This window comes from Numenius arquata, chromosome 1 (genome assembly GCF_964106895.1).
Source record: "Numenius arquata chromosome 1, bNumArq3.hap1.1, whole genome shotgun sequence".
Taxonomy (NCBI): domain Eukaryota; kingdom Metazoa; phylum Chordata; class Aves; order Charadriiformes; family Scolopacidae; genus Numenius; species Numenius arquata.
The window spans coordinates 112,824,263-112,845,807 of NC_133576.1; the positions used below are offsets into that span (position 1 = coordinate 112,824,263).

A 21,545-nucleotide genomic window follows, 5' to 3' on the forward strand; every position below is an offset into this window, starting at 1 on the left:
GGCCGTGTGTAATGTGAAGTGCATTCCTCAGGCGTCACAGGAGGAAGGCTCATCTCGCTAAGAATAAACGAGACCCCACCTTTTTTTCTCTATCAGTATGGGAAAGATCAAGACATACAGTGGAGAAAAGTGAGTAGGCAAGTACATGGGGAACCCCTGAAGGTGGCTGCAGAGCATTCCTGGATGCGCACAGGCAGCCTGTGCTGGCTGGGCTGCCTCCCACCACTGTCCCACCATCCCTGGCAGCCAATATCTCTGACAGCAATTCTAGCAGCTGCTTGCAAGGATGGGACAGAAAAGTGAGACGTCTTAATTAAAAGTCCTGTAGGAAGGAAAAACACTCTGGCAGATAAACATTTCTTTTTCTAGCATCAATATTACTGAACTTTTCTTTTTCTCCTTTGTTTTTCTTGTGTGATGTTGTTTAATTAGGGACCTTTGTCTTCATGATGGGAGGAAACATCCCCCTGGCTGTTAGGATCCAAGCTTCTCCCAGTGCGAGGATTTGTCAAGGCTGAGAGACTCCGGATTATCCACAAGCCTCCTCTAAAATACGTGGCTGCTTTTCTATCTGCCCATTGCGAGGGGTCTTGGAGCAGATACAAAGATGGCCTCCAGCCTCACTTGCGCTGGCATTGTCTGGGCCTTCATCTCCTTCCTCTGCGCCGCTGCCTCCTGTGTGGGCTTCTTCATGCCCTACTGGCTCTTGGGGTCTCAGCTGGAGAAGTCGGTTTCCTTCGGCACTTTCCGGAGATGTTCCTACCCGGTGCGGGATGAGACCCGCCAGACAACCGTGATGGTGGAGCAGTGTGGCCGCTACGCCTCCTTCCAGGCCATCCCAAGCGCCGAGTGGAGGATCTGCACGGTGGTGACGGGCCTGGGCTGCGGGCTGCTCCTCTTGGTGGCCCTGACAGCGCTCATGGGCTGCTGCGTGTCTGAGCTCATCTCCAGGACCGTGGGCAGGGTGGCAGGAGGCATCCAGTTCCTGGGGGGTAAGTGCTTGTGTGGGGAGGGGTTGGCTGAAGGTTTACACATGTGGAGACTCCCCTGGGCCTTTGGGATGAGGAGGGGGGGAGTCAAACTTTCTGCTAGAGAAGGAGACCTCTTGGCTCCCTGGATGGTTGAGCTGGTTGTCTGGACCCTGAGTGTGGCCCAAAGACACAGCCTCCTGTGGTCACTGTCTTTTGCTGAAGTCCCTGCCTGGTCATTGTGCAACCTTTGAGAGTTGCATGGCAAGTCGACTTCTGTGAGCCAGCATCTTCCTAGTGGTTTCGTGGGATGTAGTTTCCCGCAGAGCTCAGCTGGAGAAGCATGGGGGCTGCAGAGCCCCATGGAGATTGTGGTTTTGCAGAGGAGAGGCTGTGTTATGTGGGAACAAGCTCTCTTCTTTCTCTTTCCTACCCCCATCACTGGCACAACTCCCTCCACCTCTGCTCTCTGCAGCTGCCTGGATCTGGCAACAAGTCCGTGGCCCAGGTTTGAAGTGGAGATTGTTTATCCCTGCTGGAGGTGACCCACCATCTCCCAGGAGGAGCTGTCTGACCCACGCTGCCCGCTGAGGGTGCCGCAGGCTTGTTGAGTCCATGGGCTAGACAGTGTGTGGGAGAATTACCTACCCTCCTTTTTTTAGCTTGTAATTGTGTGGAGTATTTGTAACTGTGGAGTATTTGAAGGGTATGAGACACTAAACAGGATCCTCAAGCGTGTTTTTTATAGGGCAGTTTTCCCAGTAAATCATCACTCTCTTGTCATCGGTGACATGCGGCTCAGTGGCACTCACTTTCGCCTGCTGCAAGTGCTCCACCCTGTAAGGGGATGTGTTTCCCCGAGCTTTCGGTGCCGCAGGGGTGCAGGCACCAGCGTTTCTGGTGCCCTGTGTCATCCGGTCCCAGCCAGGCACCCCGACTCGTGCCCCGGAGGAGCAGGCTGCAGTGGGACCCCCACCTCTCTCCCCTCCAAACAGAAACTTGCCCTGCAAGGGCCGTCCGGATACATCCCGAGTCTGCAGCCCTGAGGAAGCACAAGACAAAAACTCCGCTATCGTCCAGCTCAGGGTGGACAACCAAGGCAAGGAGAGGGCCCTGTGCCAAGCCTCCAGCCAGGCGATGCCGACATAGCTGTCTCCTGGCCACAGGGAGCCCTGCCTCCAACTTTTTGAGTAGTTTCAGAATTTTAGAGCAAGCTGACCCCCGTCACTTCACCCTTCCCTCAGTTTTGCGACCCACAGGCATTCCTGTGTTTAATCTGGCTGACAATTTGAAAGTGCAGCAGCTGCTGGAGAGTTAACTCTGCTGGGAACTGCGGCTTCTTGAAGCCTGCTCCATTATACAATTCCAGCCGGGCAGACAGGGGGTGGAGGGGATTTTTGGTTCGGTGACACTCGGCGAGCCCGCCCGGTCTGGCTATTTTCACTTAGAGCCATCACAGGCTTCTGCTTTAGCCACCCCCCTCTTTTCCGACGGCTGGCGTGACTTGTCTGGTTTTAATTTGCGTTTGGCCCCTTTCTTGCAGCTGCGCTCCTGGCGCAGTGGAGGCAGCCATGCCTCTGTCTCCTTACAGCCACCCCAGAAAATGTGGCAGCCCCAGCAGTGGGTAGCCAGCTGGGGGACATGGGAGGAACCCCGCTCCCCCATGACACTGGTGTGGGATGAAGGTGTGCACCCTTCTCCAAGGTGGGATGGTGGCTCCTGTGCAAGGAGATGAGAGGTCCCTTTTGACCACACCATGACCACCCCTGGAGCTTGTCCCAGCTGACCAGGCAGCATCCCATCCCGCCTGGAAGGACTTGAGGTGCTTGCCCTCGGTAGGTGACAATTCAAAGAAATGTGAACTTGTGATATGAAATGAAAATTGCCAACGACTTTGCTTACAGTTCAGAAATTAGTTGCACAGCATGTCTAATTTTCCCTCTACTGGCTTTTATGGTTGTGTCTCATTTCACTCAGCACTGCTGGAAGTGTGTAAGAAATGAACTAAGTGAGAACCCATCATTTCCTAACCTGCTTGAAACCCAACTGTGGGGACACGGGGGAGAGGCCACATGGTGAAAGCCAATAATTTGGATGAAGTGAGGGGACATTTTAGGGTAAAAATCAGATCCTTACATCCTTAATAAGATCCTTGGCTGCTATAAATCAGTACAGCTTCATTGTTTAAATGACATGACTACATTTAATCAGATGTCTAACTTAGGCACTGTAATTATTAGGTTGTTTTATGTCAAGATAGCCACGAGCTGCTCACTTTATTTACTGACTGGGAATGCCAGCTCTTTGTTCCTTGTACTACAGTTGTAGGTTTAGTTATATGCCACGATGTGTGCTTTGAATATGGCTCAACAGCAGTACAGTGATTGTCATTTTAATTGGCTGCCACTTGGAGATCTAACCAAATAAAAGGCTCACAAGTATTTTTTTTCAATTGGGGAAAAGATAACCCACCCCCCACCCCATCTTTACATGAAATAAAAAAGGCTGGGGAAATAAGCAGCCCACTGAGTGATGTTATTAATTAATCCTTGGTGTTACAGCAAGTAAGTGTCTAGGTGGTTTCATTTTCTATTTCTTTTGCTCTGAGTCACCTGCACCAACACCCCGCTGTGGCTCCTGCTCCAGTGGTGGAGGATGAGTGTTGGATTAAACTGTATTTCTCTTGAAGTTAGAAACCAGCATGAAGACACGCTCAGTGTAGCTAGTTTACGGCTTTAGTGCTGTTCTGTTAGTCTAGGATCCAAATAATTTTTCTCAACATGATTTAAAAACATGGACTTGATGAGGAACTAAGCCAATTGACAACGGTGTATTATGGGAGGCCCAAGAGTGGGTGAGAAGTACAGGCCTCTGAAGCTGTGGTGAGCCAAAGCACTAAGGTTGCTAAAACTAACTTACTCCAATACTGGAAGCATTTTTACTGCTGTGGCAGAGGTGGCAGAGAGGTTTGCTTATCAGAGGTGGTGAGCAAACAGCCTGATCCTCTTCTTCTAGCAGTGTGAAGGAGGACTAACTCCAAGTAGGTCGGTGAAATAACACCTGTATAAAAGTGGTGCAGCTTGCACTAACTGAACGGTGCCAAGGTTTTGCAGCCGGGATTTCCCCAAGTTGGATGTGGCAATGCACAGGAGTGAATTATTCATGAGTGCTTATACCATAAATCTGCTCTTCTCATAAAAATTGAATGACAGAACCTGCAAGAAACTGCAGATCCACGCAGAGTCAGAAGGGCTCCTCAGATATTGATTGATCTTAGGTACTTAGTCTGTATTTGCTGTTCCAGATGATCCTGGCTACAGAGCATACGTGTATTTTAAGATGACTCTGGGATGATAGACGCTGAGTTTCTGTTCCTAGTAGGATGATTGCGTCATAGACTTTTCCTCCCATTTGCAATTATAGGAACCACTTCCTTTCCCATGTGTGGCCACTCTGCAGCCATTTCAGCAATTGCTTACATGAAAAACAGTGCTATTTTTAGCCTTTTTTTTCTACGGTGATTTGGTGGTGGGTGAGAAGAAGTAGCCAACACTCCAAGGCCAGCCATTTCTGTTGGTCTGCAGTCCACGGCCAGCAAATTGCCACTGTGGTGTCTCGGAACATGCTTCATGGTCATTTCTGTTGGATTGCTTCAAAGAACTGTCAACTGAGGTGAAAGTTTTGCTGTCTGTAACCTCTTGAGGGCACAGTTATGTAGATAGATACAGTCTTCACTGATAACAGTAAGTAAGTGCAGTGTTTCCAGCTGGTTTCCTTTGAATGTTTGGAAGATGGAGGCATATATAATGTAGCTAGAACAGATTGCAAGGAAGTATCTTTGACCATAACTATTGAGGGCATGACAGCAGGAAGTGAAGTTTAACAAATCTATGGCAAATTGGAGTCTGTAATTATTGATCTTCTTTTCATTGTGCCGTGGCAAGTCAATTCCACTTAAACGGGGAGATTAGAAATTTGCAGGTAGGTAGCTCAGATATGACATACTGATTTGGTGAATAGTTTCACTCTCTGAATGCAGAGCAATGATTTTAAGAACATAGCAATAATTTTAAGAACATAATGAACTTAAAGGTTAGCCAGTTTTATGAGAGGCAGTGGATCAAAAGACACAAGTATTGCAAGGATGGTCAATTTAAAGAGCGTTATGCTGGCAAGGTGAAGCTTTTCATTAAAATGGTCAGCGTGCAGGAATTAGAGATGAAATCCGCACTAACACACAGCTCCCTTTGGCTGCGTAGAACAGCTGAGCCAGGATCAGAGGGGTATGAATCCAAAGGAACAGAGCATGAAACAGCTCGCTGACTTAGACACTTCTCTGGACTTGACATTTTGGCCCTGATTTGGAGTGACATGCGAGAAGCCATCTCTCTCCATGATTACAGAGTAGCTATGTGGTTCATACTGTCATCTTTAGTCCCGATCACGCATTGATTGTACTCAATAAATGCACAAGTTTTGCTGCTCCCTTCAGTAAAGGAGCAAAATTTTCAGCAGTGCCTTCTCTTTCTCTCTTTATTTCTCTATCTTGTTTCCCTTGTGTCTCATGGGAGTGCTAAAACTCCTGAAACTATGGTCCTTGAATTGCTGGTTAGAAAATCTGGAGTGATGAAAGGAGCATTTAATTATTTGAGAAAAGGGGGACACAGATCCTAACAACTTCTGATTTTGTCTCAGAAAAAAAAAAAACCTGCCTTCTGGAAAAAGATCTCAGCACCACACAAAATTGCTGCAAAATCCGTTGCTATGTGTCCCATGCCAGTAGTGGCCATAATAGTTTCCATCTCCCATAGGCTGCTCATGACAACTGTTTGCTGGGTGCAGAGGGCAGAAGAATGAGGATTGCTCTGTCAAGATAAGGAGAACATTGAGTGTGGAGTGATGTCTCTTTTTTCCGTGAGGAACTCTTAGAGAAAGCCTTTGAGATTTTGGGTTGAAGATCCAAAATAGAGAGAGATCCAAAGGAGATCTGCAAGTCGTTAGCATATTAATGGCTGAATCAGACTTTTTCAGATTAGACAATCAAGGTCTAAAGTGTAGGTGACAGAGAAGGGAAGAGGTCTGAAGTCATATAGCGCTGTGGGACCATGTAGAGAAGCTGTCCTTCAAATAAAATGCTTGAGGAAACATTTAAAGAGTAAGAGGAGCTCCTGGAAGAGATGTAGTCATTGAACCAAGAAACATGGTTGGCAAAGGCAACCCACGGGTCGATGAGAATGAAGGCAGTCTTGGTTCTGATAATGGCTAAGAGAAAGTCATTAGGGGTAGTTCCAGTTGACTATAGGGACTAGAAACTCTTGGGAAAGCTTTGTGTGGAGCTGGAGGAAAATAACTGCAGGCAGTGACCAGAAACTGTTATTTTGTCTGACAGCTGAAGTGATACTCTCTGCTTTCTGCCTGGAAGACTAAGGTCAGGATCATTTTCTGCCTGTTGGGAAAAAATGTAACTCAGAAGAGCCTTGCTGGGGACAGGGAAGATCTGAGATGGTCAAGACTTCCAGGAAGGAAATGGTTACCCCAGACTCCGCAGCCCTCCCGAGCCTATGTCATCCATTTCCCCCATCTACACATATTCTTCCCGGCTCCTCCTGAAATTGGTACCTGAAAAAATCCAGGTATAAAAACATGCAAAAATGGTGTTTTAGATCTTACATCCTCTTTAATCTAAAAGTGTTTTTCAAAAGGCTAACTTTTGGGGAGAGGCTAGGGAGGGGTGTCTGCTTCTGTCCAACACCAAGCCCTCTTCTTCACCTGCAAGTAAGCTGCTCAGGGCTGTTTTGCCACATCTTTCTCTCTCTTTCCTCTTGTCAGATGCAAAGCTTCAGTGACTTTGCTGTGCTCATGTAGACATGTGACAGGGCAATCCTCATCATAGACAAAGACAAGCTGCAGGCTAGGTATTAATCCAGTGTATACATGCACATATAAAGACACTACAAGAGGGGCATATGAAAGGAACAGATGCCTCACCAGGAGGTAACAGAAGAAGAGCAAACAAGGAACATGGCACAGTTAAATGTTACTAGTGAGTGATTGCATGTCATGTCACAGGCTCGTAGATTCGGCAGTAATAAGGTCAGCAGAGAACACTGTGACTATTTAGTCTGAGGTCTGCTGTCGCATGGGTCTTAGGACAGCCTTCATATAATTTTGGTTTGAACAAGAGTTTATCTCTGAGAAAAAAAACTTCTAGTCTGAATTTAATTAACTTTGAGAAAAGCAGGGTCTTCATAAGTTGTTCCAGTGGTTAATTACCCTGGCTGCTTTTCTTCCAGATCATTAATGCAAATATTAAAAATGCATGCACCAAGAATATATCATTGCAAAGTTACGTTTTCTTGAGGATCATTTTTTTTTGTGTGTGTTGTTTTTAAGATCCAACAGTCAGGTTGTTTTTAATTCATCTAAGCTGTGCTTTATTGTGATTTCTGTACTGGAACAATGTGTAGAAGCTTCTCATAGCTGCTATATTTCACACTGGTTATCTCTCCACTTTTCTGTAGGCATCCACCAAAAGATTAAGTGCAGTGTATAGTTTTGCTGCTTCGTCCCTTTTCGGCTTGACTTTGCCTTACTAAACTGCATCCTGTGATGCTAGTGCTTGTGTCCAGTATCTGCTTCCCAGCGCTACAAGGCACCTTCACATACTGTCGTACAGCACAGAGTCAAATTCTTGGATTTGAGTTTGGAGTCCAGATGAGTAAGGCAGGGAAGTGTTATTGTTTGGGAAGACGTTCAGAACAAGGAAATTTAGGCAGTGATGTTATCTCAACAGATTTTGTAGCATATGTTTTATTGAAGATTAGCCAGCTCTCTCTCTGCTGTATTCAGACAGTAGTTAAAATACAAAACAAATTCAGGACTGAAGCCGAACCAATGCAATATATGTCCTCTGTCGCGCTCAGTTTATAAATGATATTACTTAGGTTTCTACTCTCTTAATCAGATGTAGCCTGTATTGCTTGAATCTTTCCTCTATGCATGGGCCACCAAGTCTGACTGGAGGGGAATCAAAGATAGCAGGTACTTAACCTGAAATATGTAAAAAAAAAAGGTGCAGAATTAGATTCTGTATATTCTTAAGAGAGACTCCTGTTTTCCATGGATGCCTTCACCTTGCTTGCAGGAGTTCCTGCTGGAGCTCTACTAAAGGCAGCTGCCATGACAGATCTAACAGCACAGCTTTTTGTGCAACGGTTCTCTAAGGAGTCCCGCTGAAGGAGGCCTGAGTTAGCAAAGATTTGCCATTTAAGCTAACACCAACCATTTTAATGAAGCAGGTTAGTGAGGAGGAATCAGTAATAAATGTTACTGGTCTTAAAGTGCCGAATCAGAAGCTCTGAGGAGACCATCCCTGCCAGCAAGGTCACGCAGAGCAAGCAGGGAGTTGTAGTGCTGTTGGAATAGTGGAGATGCAACTTGAAGAAGACAAATGATGCAGAGAGTACCCTTCATACTTAGCTGTCTTTGGTTTCTTTCTTTCTGTCCCCAGCCACTTCAGGTATCTTGACTCAGTCTTTCAAAATCTTACTAAAAAAGCAGCAACGCCCTTATGGGCTGCACATTTTTGTGTGTCCTTTGAAGTCAGTGACACTTAGTACAAATGACATCACTATTTCTGTGCTAGAAGTAAGATTATATGATGGTGACATTAGCCTAAAATGGGTGTGGTTCCGAGGCTGACTTTCTTCTTGAAGAGCTACCCTAGTGAGTTAGCTTGTTTATACTGAATTATGCTTCGAAGCACAGGTTCAGTTTTGGGTTTTTTTTTCCAATTATATTTACTCCTCATATAAATTTTGGCTAAATAAAGGATGGAAAAATGCCATGCAGAGTTTCAGCCTGGAGCAAATTCTGCAAGTTAAATTTTAAGTGCTTTGGAAGCACATTTAAAATGGAAATGCTGATGTATTAAAAAAAATAAAAGATGTTGCTAAAATATTGGGAAGAATCTTTTTGCTTCTCTTTGTTTTCTTATTGATGTTGAATATAAAAGTGATGTTTTGAATATTACTGCATCTGTGTTGGGTTTAAGCAGAATTTTGCATTAAGAACAGAATTTTTGATCTAAAGGAGTCCCGGAGTGCTGTTTTATTTATCTGTAGAATGAAGTTCAGACTTCTTTCCTTTTTTCCCCCCTCTTTTATTAGAAAGGAACAATGATGCTCAGCACTTTCTGTGATGCTTTTCATTTCAAAAGGCTTTGCTTGCATAACCTAATGAAACTTCAGAAAACATAAGGCGGGGAGCAAATAATCTATTTTGCTGGTGTAGAGTCAAAGTAAATTCAGAGTTACTTCACTTCAGATCCTCTGCATTTGTGTTGATTAGAGTAGAATGTGTGTTGGAGTTAGAAATTTTGTTTCTGCATTGAAAGATCTGGCTTGTTTTGCTTCCTGAGCTCCATGAGATATTTCAATATCACTGGGAACTTCATTTAGGCATCAAAATGTTTCAATATTTTCCAGTGTGGATGATGTCATATGCCCTACGGGCAGGGCAGGATTGTTCCTAATGGTGTATTTTCTAGGATTTTGTCCAGTCTGGTGTTAAATATCTATGTAATATGTTGGGGTTTTTTTCTCATTTCCCTCAGGAAACTCAGCTTACTAGGCATTCTACTTGGATTTTTTTCACAATATTCAACCTGCCTTTTCGTTTCCTTGCTCACATACCTTCTAAGCTTTTTGACTTTGGCTTTATAAAGTACAATAAGACAGTTTTCAGTCTATCATCTCCTTCATCATTTTAATGAAGTCAGGCATAGAACTTGAGGGCAACCAAGATGAGGCCAAATGTATTGTTTCCATGCAGTGAGCAGTTAGGAAGGAGCATGGTGTAATTAAGAAACATGGTATGTATTGTACAACCAAAACTCCACTCACAGCCACATGCCTTGCAGTGGCCATCGTGTTGGCTGGGTCCCTGCTTGAGGTTTTCCTTTGGCTCTGTGGAATACTTTTGCTGACTTTAGCAATCATCTTAAACTTTTTATGTTGCCCAAGTGCAAGGTCCTAAGTGGCATTCAGACCATGTGGAGATGGCCTTAAGTTACAGAAGACCAAGAAGGACATCCTCTCCTTCTTAGGAAGACTCTGCCACCACAAGATATCACAGGTCAGAGGGGCAATATTGAATTTGACAGATCCCTTCTAGTAACTGTCCTGTATCTTCTCAGGCATGAAAAATTTGGCATGGTCAATGCACCCTGACAATGCTGGTGATAAGGCTGATTCACTAGGCTTGATTAGATCTCATTTACATTGTTTGTTCCACTGTCAGTCCCAAGATGTCACAGGTACATCTGAGAACAGAGGAGTAGTTTTTTTTTCCCTCCAGACTGGTTTTTCCTTAGAGCCTGACCTGCTGAAATCAACAACAATATTCCTCCATGGGACCCAGAGGAGTGCAGGATCTGGAGCTCAGCGCTGTTGCTACTCATTGAGGCTACTGGGATTTGGAGGAGGTTGCTGCTATGTAGCACTGCAGAGACCTTCATGGGATGCCAGATCCTACCTGATTCCCCAGGTATGGAATATTAATTGCAGCAGAACTAATGCTGTAGAACAAAACTCTTTCTTGAGAGGATTGCTGTACCACGAGCCGAGTCCACCTCTTCCTGCATAAGTCTGATAAACCCCAGTCTTTCATGAGCACTGACTATTTTTAGTTGATTTGCAGATAAAATTCTTTACTGGGCTAACAGACTTTTAAGTAAGCTTGGCAATATTTTGTGGGAATGTAAAGAAAATGTTAATGAAAGAAAGCCTAGACAGTCACCTATTATAAATCATTGTTACTTTTATCTTGTAACATGATCCAAAAGGCTCCAGAGAGAATGAAGCAAAAAATGCAGAGTTCTGATAAACACCGTATCATTTCTGTAGTAATGTAAAGATTTGACCCTTTCCTTTGCAATCTGACAGTTCGCTTGTCTTGCATTGTCTCCCAATAAAGATGCCTTTGTAATATAAAGCGGTATTGTTGATTTGAGAAGAATGGTTTTCTAATAAATGCGAAGGGATATGGAGTTTGTCCCTTGCATTGAGAAGAAAGGATTTGAGATAAAGCCATGAATGATCAATCTGGAATAACAAAAGCTGCTTCTGAAATACAGCTCCCTGTGAGAGGGTATGAAACCTGCTAACATAGTGGAGTCTCAGAAATAGCCTTACGGCTTCTGAGGAGTGTGCTGCCTGACTTCTTCACAAGTTCAGGCTTTTGTCTGAGTCTGCAGCTAACTGAAAGCCCATTTATGAATCCCTTTTTTTTTTTTTTTTGAATCAAAATGAACTTGATATTCAGAGCATCACAAGCGATTCAGGTCAGTCACACTACAGCTGAATGCCAGTTACTGGGAAGGGTTACCAGGACATACTAAGAAGTGCTTAGTTTTGGGAATCTATAGCAACTGGAGCAGCGTGAAGTTGAGGGATCTTTGTGAGTATATCTGTGAGAGGAAATTTCTTTGTACTTTGTTTCAGACTTTGCTTTGACTCAGCTCGGGTGCTGCTGCATGACTATGGGCTTTAAATGTCATTTGTGGATTAGTAGATCTGCCTGACAAGATTATACAAACATCCTCAAATGTATGGTGTTGCTTCTGTTATGGTTGTTGTTCTTATAGTGTAGGAAATTCTAGAAATCCATCCTGAAAATTGATGGGGGAAGAGAGACAGAGACTGTTGCTTCTCCAAAGAAGTCTTAACTGAAACAAAGTGAGACGGGGAAATTGGGGGTGCTTTAACTTTACTGCATTTTTAATATGATTAAGTACTGATGCTTACTAATTTCTTGTGTGGTTTGTAGAGGAGTGAATAAAAGGAGACCTCTAAATTTTGGCTTAGTAACAAAGTACAAGCGTATTACTTTCACAGATAGAGTTTCCTCTAAGCTCTTTTATTTCACCTGCATCCTCAGAAACATAGGAGGAGAGGTGGGAGCAGTCAGAGGTCAGGGTTACCGTAGGCAAAGCCAGCCAAGGAGAACAGGGTGCTGCGTGGGGAAGGAAGCAGGCAGAGTGGGACTGGAGGGGACTGCAAGGGGAAAGGAGCTTCACCCCTTTGTAAAGCTCCGTTTGCCATACCTGCAGACATGCGTATCCTCTGTTGCTGCTGACTCGCAGAGGGTCTTTCAGATGTTGTATGGGTTACAGCCGGGAAAACACAAAACTTAAGACTTCTGTGCTGTAGCATAGTTTAGCTTTCAAGGAATTCTGTTAGTTTTCAAGTCCTTTTTTTCTGCTACAGCAGTAAAAACATGACAAATGGCACTAAATACTGGGATAAAGCTCTTTACAGCCAAGACAAACCCCCAAACCATTACAGACACATTCTGCAAAATCGAGAGGTTGTTGTAAAAGTCAGGACATTTTTACGAGAAGTCCTTTTACGAGAAACCCAATGGCTGTCTTTGGACAGCTTTGTTCAGTACTGGAAATCTCTCTAATCAGGAAAGTATTCCAGGGTCACCAGCCAACCAGCGAGAGCAGAATCCGGCCATTCGGGCCAGGCTGCAAGTTTGAGCCGGTTGTGACGATGAAACCCTTCAGCAGGGCAAAGATGTAGACCCCGACCCTCTCTGTGTGGCCTGGGGCCAAGGCAAATACCGATGTGCCCTTCCCATCTGTCTTCCAAATGGCTGATAACTCCCCAAGCCACTGAAATAATGAATGAAGCCCAAGCTATTTCCAGCAGAGAAGATGGGCTGCACAGCTTTATTGTCCCAAGTGGTACCAGAGTTTGAGCGACTGCTCTTGTAAATGAATGTAAGCACAGTTCTGTCTGCAACTTCAGGCTTTTTTTAACACTGTTTCAAAATAACACTGTTATAATAATTAAGGAGTAAAATGATTTCTTAACAGCCTTCAGTGGAATGATGCTTTGGAAACTGTTCTCCTTGTGAGCACTGAGCTATCCGTTGAGCTGAGTGTGTTGCTTCCTTCTTCTCCCACGTTAGCGTTATCTTCTATTTCCTATTCTCCTCCATTGACTTCAATTCATCCCCCAGGCTGTGAAAGCGGAAACCAGGGCTGAAGACAGTTTATGCTGAGCCATTCACAACTCTGTTTAGCTTGTTCCTCTTTTCCATAACAATTTGCAATAAAAACTGTGTCAGGAAAGAGCTTGGTGACCTGTGAGGGCTGGGACAAGCCTTATGCTGTAGATGGCAAATTCCATTTCAGGCCACTAAGCCAGAGATCCGATGCTAAGAACACAGGAAGCTGGGAGGATAAATACTGTAACTTTTCATCTCATGCATAAGAATTGCAGTCTATTTTGATCTTGTGATAGAGAAAAGTCATTCTGCTTATCTCATCTAACATAGTGGCTAGTCTGATTACAAGCTTCCCTGCTTGGCACCTTTTTAAATTCAATTTGGCTGCCTGTGCCCTTGGCACACAGTGGGTTTCATTAAATTTCACAGCAGTTAGTTTTCATTCCCTCTGTGACACCTTTTTATCAACATTTGACTCTAGTGTAATTTCAAGCAATTGTGCTTTTTTTGCGGAGTGCTTGTACCATAATAATTTGGCAGAGCAGGTGGGGGAAGACAATTCAGACACCACTGCAAATCTGTGTAGAAAACTAATATATGGGAAGCCAGGTCAGCTTGCAAGTGTTTTTCATGTGTGATGATAACAAAAAGGAGCTGATTCCCTTCCTTCTCCGGCGGTATCACTGAAGTCTGTCAAAAGTGCTATTAAAAAGCTTGCTGTAAGAGGCAAATTTTATTTCCTTCAGGCTAATTGCAGCTTTATTTTAAAAGCAGAGTTAGTGGACTGCTGCTGGACTGACAACCCAAGGTTGTGAGACAAGCCTTCTGTAACCCAGGCTGCTTAGCAAGTCTGCGTGAGTTTTCTTTTCAAAAGTAGATGAGGAAGCTGGTTTGTTAGGAAAGTGTGTGTGTGTATGAGAGCAGGAATGCAGAAAGCAAACGTGGTTGTTTTCCTTTTAGTATCCGATACTCAGTCCCTGGTAGATGAGGGAACGTGGGCACCCCAGCATGGACCTGGCGTCTCTCGTTCACATCTCTGCTACCTCCTCCCCAGCGCAGAGCAGCATTTTCTCAAGTCGATGTTCAAGGCAGATGCTGGGCAGATTTGTGCAAGTATAAGTGGTTTTGTGTAAGTGGTTTTGAAAGGCCTTTGTTTGCAGAGTGCCAGCCACTCCAAAATGCTGGCTCTTTTTCAGTCTGCCAAACTGAACATCCAAAAATAATGTGTTATGGTTTCTCAGTAAAATTTTAAAAAGTACCTAATTAAAAATTAATTCAAAGTGAAGCTTAAAAGTTCTTAAAAGTGAGCTCTGCGTTCAGGGGTAAACTCAAGAGGCTGACAGACCTGTTCCTCACTGCAAGCCAAGGGCAGCAAGGCTTGGGAGACCATAAATCATTTTCAGAATGAGACTTCTGATTGATGAAACTTTTCCTTATGCCCTTTAGAAGGTATCAGTTCAAATCCTTTCAGTTTAACTACTGGAGAATCTTGCTTTCCTCTACCCTAAGGTCTCCATAGTCCCTTCATAGACAAAGTATTTCCAAATGCACAGTCTTGAGCCTCCTTAAACACCTCAGGTTTTCCTTAATCACCTCAGGAAAGCTGGAGGTTATGGGCAGCTCCCCACCTCCTTTGCAGGAGGGACCTCTTTGCTCTGTAGCTCCTGATGGGAGAAGCCCCTCTTCCTTGGAGGTTTCCCATGAGATGGGACACGTCAGCCCTATGCATATGCATATGTAACATCTTTTTGGTGGATAGGCTGACTGTAGTTTACATCTCAGACAGTGGCTTGAGTTTGCTGGGAAAGGAGGAGGTGTCTTGCTAGCAGTGTCTCCAAATGTCCCTGTGCCACTTCTGAACAGCGAACCGGGTACGCAGCCAGTGCAAATCGGCATGGAGCCCCTGAAATCAGCCTGGGCTTGGATCTGGCTGGAAAAGGTGGCCTCACCCTTTCTTCTGGGAACGGAAAACATATTTCCAGAGCACAGTTTCAGTGCATGGACCCCTGGCTACAGACTGAAACCTTGCTTGTTTTTTCCAGCTTGGCTGAGTACATTAGTTTATAGATGAAGGCATAACTAATAGTTTCTGTGAGCTTTTTTTTCCTGCTAAGATGAATATAAGAATACAGATTATTCTTTGTCTTCATATGAGGGCATGAAGTTCAGGATCTTTACTTGGTGTTTCCAGAACAAAATGGTCCAGTGTAAGTAGCAGACCTAATACAGCAGACCGTTCAGCAATAAAATTGCTCTGGGGCAAGTTTCTTCCTCTTTCATATAATTAATAATTAGTTTATACCCTGAAGTCTGGAGATTTTTATAAATTTTACACCTAACGTAATGGTAGAGGTTTAAACCACAACAATCGTGTTACGATTATAATATAATTATGCAGATATCTGATACACAGAATTATTTCAGACATCAGTATTTACATAAATGTTTTACCAATGTGGCCAGTGGCAGGTCTGAAAGAGTAAATAATCAAAAGATTATTTGAGAATGCAAGTAAATGTAAATCCTCGAAGAGTTATATCTTCATATTTTATATCTTAGAAGACTTTAATACAATACTACGTCCTTTTGTTTCAAGATGATATATTATCAGTGCTGATTAACACCTGGCTTGGCGGGCCTTCAACTAGAAAGAAACAAGACTGCGAATGCCATGTGGATCCTGACAGCCATCTCTGAGTATTTACGGGCCTTGAGATATATGCAATCTATGGATATTTCAAAACTGATTAACATTTCTGAACCTGAGTTAAAGTTTATACTTGGCATTTCAGTTGTGTCAAGGCAAAATAATCAGAGCTCAAAAGATATGCAGTCTTACTGACATGCTGGTGACAGTGAAAATATAAACCACTCAGAAATAGCCTAATGAAAGACAGAATCTAACCTGGATTTTGGAAGAGGATCTGCAAAAGTGGCTTACTGCCATGGACAGACTCTGAGGTAGTGTGCAGAGATGTGGCTGGCATTTACTGACTAAGGTACCAGCTTAAATGTCTCAGGACTCTGGGTGAGTTATATGTCCTGTAATAAGTCACTTGGAAATCTTCTTACTTGTGAAACAGTAACATATTAAATATGCAAACCAATCGCTTGAACAGTTCAGATAAGCAGCATTTTTTTAAATGTAACCAGTCAAGACGTTTTTCAGTCAATGAAGCTCAGCAAGCAAATGCTTTCATTTCAATGGCCCTCATGTGAGTAGTCCAAATTTATACTTGGTCGTGATTTTAGACTGTATGGCTGTCTTTCTCTGTAGTAAAATTAAGAAAGCGGAACGCACTTGTCACAGAGAGGGTTTGTGGTTTGGTTTTTTTTTTTGTTGATCTTTGTTTTAAATAGGCCAATGATAGTCTTTACGCATTTCAAAGGACTGTTAATTCAACCTCAATGAAAGCTGTTAGGATCCAGTTTGAAAAGCATCAGATCAAATGCTATGCCTTTTAAGAAATCATGCTTTTTATTTGTTCTGTAAAATGAAACCCTAAATGAGGGAGAAGCAGTAGTTTTGTTTTAATAACGCCTGGTATCTGCAGAATGATATGATGGACTCTGTGTCTGTAGATGGGTCTCCGTGTTTCCCAATGGAAGGGCAATGTAGCCCTTCCTGGGTGTGGTGGAGCTGGCCAGCATTTTTAGGTGAAAAGGGAGCAGAAGCTAATTGCTAAATCAGTTTTGAAACAGAATCACAGAATCACAGAATCGCCTAGGTTGGAAGGGACCTTTAAGATCATCTAGTCCAACCTTAAAAAAAAAAACAACAAAAAAAACCCAAACCACCAACACTAAACCATATTCCCAAGCACCATGTCAACTCGTCTTTTGAATATCTCCAGGGATGGTGCCTCAACCACTTCCCTGGGCAGCCCATTCCAACACTTGATAACCCTTTCAGTGAAGAAATTCCTTCCTAATATCCAGGCTGAACCTCCCCCGTTGCAACTTGAGGCCATTTCCTCTTGTCCTATCGCCTGTGACTTGGGAGAAGAGACCGACCCCCGCCTTTCTACATCTTCCTTTCATGTAGTTGTAGAGAGCGATAAGGTCTCCCTTCAGCCTCCTCTTCTCTAGGCTGAACAACCTCAGCTCCCTCCGCCTCTCCTCATAAGACTTATTCTCCAGACCCCTCACCAGCTTTGTTGCCCTTTTCTGGACCCGCTCCAGCACCTCAATGTCTTTTTTGTGGTAGGGGGCCCAAAACTGGACACAGTACTCGAGGTGGGGCCTCACCAGTGCTGAGTACAGGGGAAGCTGTGAATCTTTTGCCATATTTTCAGTCTGGAAGAGAGCACCCAGTAAATAGGGCAAAAGTAAATAAAGAGAATCTGCATAGAATCAACTGCTATTCCAAACACTAAAGCCAAGGTAGTTAGAGAAGACCCAGGAGGAAGAGAAGTTTGGGGTGGAAAAGGGGTTGGACCGTGTTAGTTTCTTTCCCTTAACTTTTTATATTTTTCTGCTTACTCATTCTGAAAGTTGTCTTAATTTAGACTTTGGCAAGAGTATAACAACCCCCACTACTTCCATTTACCTCTGAATTCAGTACATGGTGACCTACGTACTGATCCATTGACACAGCGACCTGGATTTGATCTTACGTCTGGAAACCATTCACACGTCTTTCATGAAATCTCTTTGATTCCTTTTCACATTTTTCCCCTTTCCTCCCAGGATGCTCTTTGAAGTACTTTATGCCATATCCAGCAAGCATTCCTTAGTCGTCATGGTAGTGGTTGTTCCATTTAAATCCAGACCGCTCAGATTCTCTTCAAAATATCTGAGATTTTTCTTAACCTCTAGAGATACAAGGACAATGGACAATCTTCTCTCTTGCAAACAGATGATGAAGGGTGCTGCTTCCAGATCGGGAATACAAGTTCACTTTGAAAATAGTGTGGGACTACTGAAAACCAGAGGGAGAAGTGGAGTGGTTTTCAGTGATCTTGAATAGTACATAAATGAGAATAGAAAGCAAATGTTGACACATGCCTACAGGCTCAACAGATTTAAATGTGAATTCACAAGTTACAATCACATTTTTCATTGCAGCCTGTATCCAAATACTCACAAGTAAAACCGAGAAGGCAGGTGCATCTTTAACAAAGCTAATCAGTCTTTGAGATGGATAATGAGGGCAAAACAGGATGGCAAAAAAAGGAAGATTCAAGGGAGCTTAAAACTGCATACTTTTTTTTCTTTTTTTTTTTTCCCTCCGCTATTTGAATACACAATTTGGTGTCATCTCTGGCAAAGTTGATTGACAGAATTCAATATTCTAAGTTATAAAAGTACCTTTCTGTAAATTTTTTATCTTCACAGTGTCTCTTAGCACAGATGCAAGGAATATTATTTTCATTTTTTAGATAGGAGGCTAGAAACTTATTGAAGATTGCATATAAAACTTACATTTAAAGAAGTTTTGAATAGAAGCCTTCCAAAAGGTTCATGAGCAGCCACTGAACCAGCTGCTGTGTGGAAACACTACCAAAATATATGGGTGTAATAATGTACCTCTTCCTTACACTAAGTTATGACTACAGGATCATCTGCCTGGCATTTCTGAGGCAGACAAATTTATACTGTGTGCAGCCTGAGCTGATGGGTGACTATGCAAACATAGTCACAAGCTAACACATACTGTTTCTCAAGGCAATTTACCCTGTTGAGCTCCTTGCTGCCATAATTAAATGGCTTTTTTTAGTCTAGTTGTGCAGAAGGCATGTCCTAACTGAAAGACACAGCTAATTTTCTTTTCTTTGTGAAGCTCTTCTTGTAATAATAAATGGTATCCCATGGTTCAAAAGAGGTCATACCTTCTTTTATGTACAAAGATTATATACGCTTGTTTAGATGACTGGTTTTCAACCTTTCCTGACTGGCTGCCTCCCCAGACTGCTGAAAGGCATGGCTAAGCTTGCTGTGCTTAGGTGCCTTTTGTGGAACCCTCACAAAGGTCCATGACACCTCCTACGGTCTTGGGTCACAGGCTGAAACCCACTGAAAGACCATTGAGAAAAATGTAAAATTTTCCATGGACAGGCTTGTAGGTTAGAGCTGCGTTGTTGTGTTTGATGAGTTTTGTTAAGGACATTCTGTTCTCCCTGTGTACAAAGAGCAATAATCCTGTATGCTTCTGGCCAGAGAAACAAGCAAGCAAACAAACAAACAAAACAGCAAGGAATAGCTCTGCCACACAGTTCAGAAAGGGGATTTTAGATCAAAGATCTCATGAAGCCATTATGTGGTCATCTTTTGCATATGTAAAATACATAATTCCTGCACTTTTAATCTGTTGTGCAAATATGTATTTAGAAGATTAATGAAATGTGGATTCTATATTCTTTCAAAAGAGTTATTAGGGGTTTTCGCCACACTTTCTAACTAACTGGATCTTTCACATGAGCAATTAATAGCTCTGCAGATTACATGGCAGTGAACAAACACTACTTTGCAGTAGGCTACACAACATCATATTCACAAGGAAGGAAACATTTAAGACCAGTGGTGAACTGAACATGCTTTTTAGGTTGGCAGTGCACCATCTTCAAAGCCTGTGTGTTCTTAACTACTCTTGAGATCTACCTCTGTTAAGGGAACATAAGTACAAAACATTGCGCAAAAGCTCCCCCCACTCACACTGTCTTCCTGCATTTTAACCTTCAAGCTGCAGGTATCTGAGTTTTTCTTTCTCTGATTTCTTCTGAAAGAAGCAGCATCTTCTGTTTTCAGAAGGGATGCTCAGCTGGGTGCCTCAGCTGAGGGTGAACAATCTCATTGAAATTTGCCCCCATATCTCCCTACCATTGTGAAGAGAAGCAAACTTTGTCCCTTGCAGCGTTTTGGCGGGGCAGCAGGAAAGCACAGGTGCCCACAGCCAGGCTGACAGCTCCCACACCACTTGAGTTTCCCATATGAGGAGCGTGGCAGCACGATCGATTGCCATGGCTTAGTGTCTGCACCCTGGGCACCCGGTGGGGAACAGCAGTGCTTGGATGTCGATGGAAATTTTACCCTTTGTAGGAGTGGGACATTGATACACTGTGTGGCACGGGGTCTACACCTGATACCTGAAGAAGAATCGAAGAGACATTGATACACCTCAGTGCAAAAATTGCAGGAAATGCTGTATAGCTGAGCCTGTCAGGCAAGACGTAGCACAGCTAAAGTGACCCTCTGGCATCTCCCAGTGATGGGGTCCGTATGGAGTTGTGCCTGTGAAGAACTGGGGCAGCCCTTTATGGGCTGTGAAATCAGAAAAAGCGGCAAACAACCGAGTTTCGTGATAATGTGATTGCAAGATTAATTGGCGCGTGCAGTTAGCAGAGGACACAGAGAGAATTTGCATTTGCCTGTGGGAAGAGTGAGTCAGAATGACTTTGTACCTGTTGCCTATTATGCATGTGTCACATATATTTGATATTTTTCATTTAATACTTCACTTTATTGTTTTCTTGATTATTTTAATTTTCTGAACTACCTCAGTGTGAAAACATATCACAGAAGATGCTGATGTTTTTTATTTATGTAAGATGCTCAAATTATATTTCTGAAGTTACTTACCCAGCATTTTTGTATCTTGCAATCATAATTACTCAGTGCCTCCTCCATCTGCTTTTATTTAATTATGGCTGTATAGACAGCAGCCACAAAGATAAGTCTCTTCAGGTTGATCGGTTGTGCAGAGTGCCTTCCATGAGCTGCAATGAGTTTGCTTGACACCTGCCAATTAAATGGAATAGACTTTTTTTGTCGCTATTCACCACGGTTGGCGTGATGTCAGGCATCCAGTGATGTAGCTTGGTTCTCACATGTGAGGCAGACTCTCCCTGGCAGTATGAAAAGGACAGGTGAAATAAATTATAGAGTTGCTGGCTGCTTTAAACAATCCTGTTCAGCTTCATAACCCAGTCTTGTCAAGTTTCGGGGATTTGATGCATTTTTGTGTGAATGTCTTCTTCAGCCTTTTCAACTGTTGCCAAAGAGAACCACCTACTGAAGTTACTGCTGCTTAAAATTCAAGAGTGCTTTCAACTGCCTCTCTAAGGCAGGGTTTTCTACGCAATAAAGGCATTCCTTATCACTCCACTGTATTTAATACATCCTTTTTGATGCCGTAAACAGTGGTGGAGTGACTGGAGTCTGTGTGCACCTGTCAGCTTAAATTGTACTCTTACACACCTGTTTACTGCTGGGACAATGCCAGTGATTCCTGTGGGATTCCTCCAGGTTCACGCCTCGTGTAACTGAAATCCAGATACGCACCTGCCTGCTTTCTGAGGTGCACAGGTACAACCCCAATTCCCTTCACAAGGAATGGAATTTGATCTGCCTTGTTTTTTCCTCAGACTTGTGTGTCTCTGACTCTTTATGGACATGACTGCGATCTACAGTTACTAAGCTCAATGGAAATAAAATATTAAATTAAGAGTTTATTCACAGTTTTGTCACTGAAAGTATTTGTACTGTGTGTACTCAGAGGTAACAGTTTGCCTTTGGTTTTTTTTTATACCTTTTTCTGTGAGCAATGTACTTTAAATCTGTGCT

At 43.3% G+C, this 21,545-nt stretch overlaps 1 protein-coding gene across 1 annotated transcript in view; it reads left to right on the top strand.

Annotated features, from left to right (window-relative positions):
- The window catches only part of LHFPL6 (LHFPL tetraspan subfamily member 6), a 145,424-nt gene that overhangs the window by 2,264 nt on the left and 121,615 nt on the right, over positions 1–21,545 (top strand). Inside the window, exon 2 of the mRNA XM_074156273.1 lies at positions 433–992. Coding sequence (XP_074012374.1) covers positions 608–992 — 385 coding nt within the window. The 5' untranslated portion in view covers positions 433–607. The remainder of the gene's footprint in view (positions 1–432; positions 993–21,545) is intronic.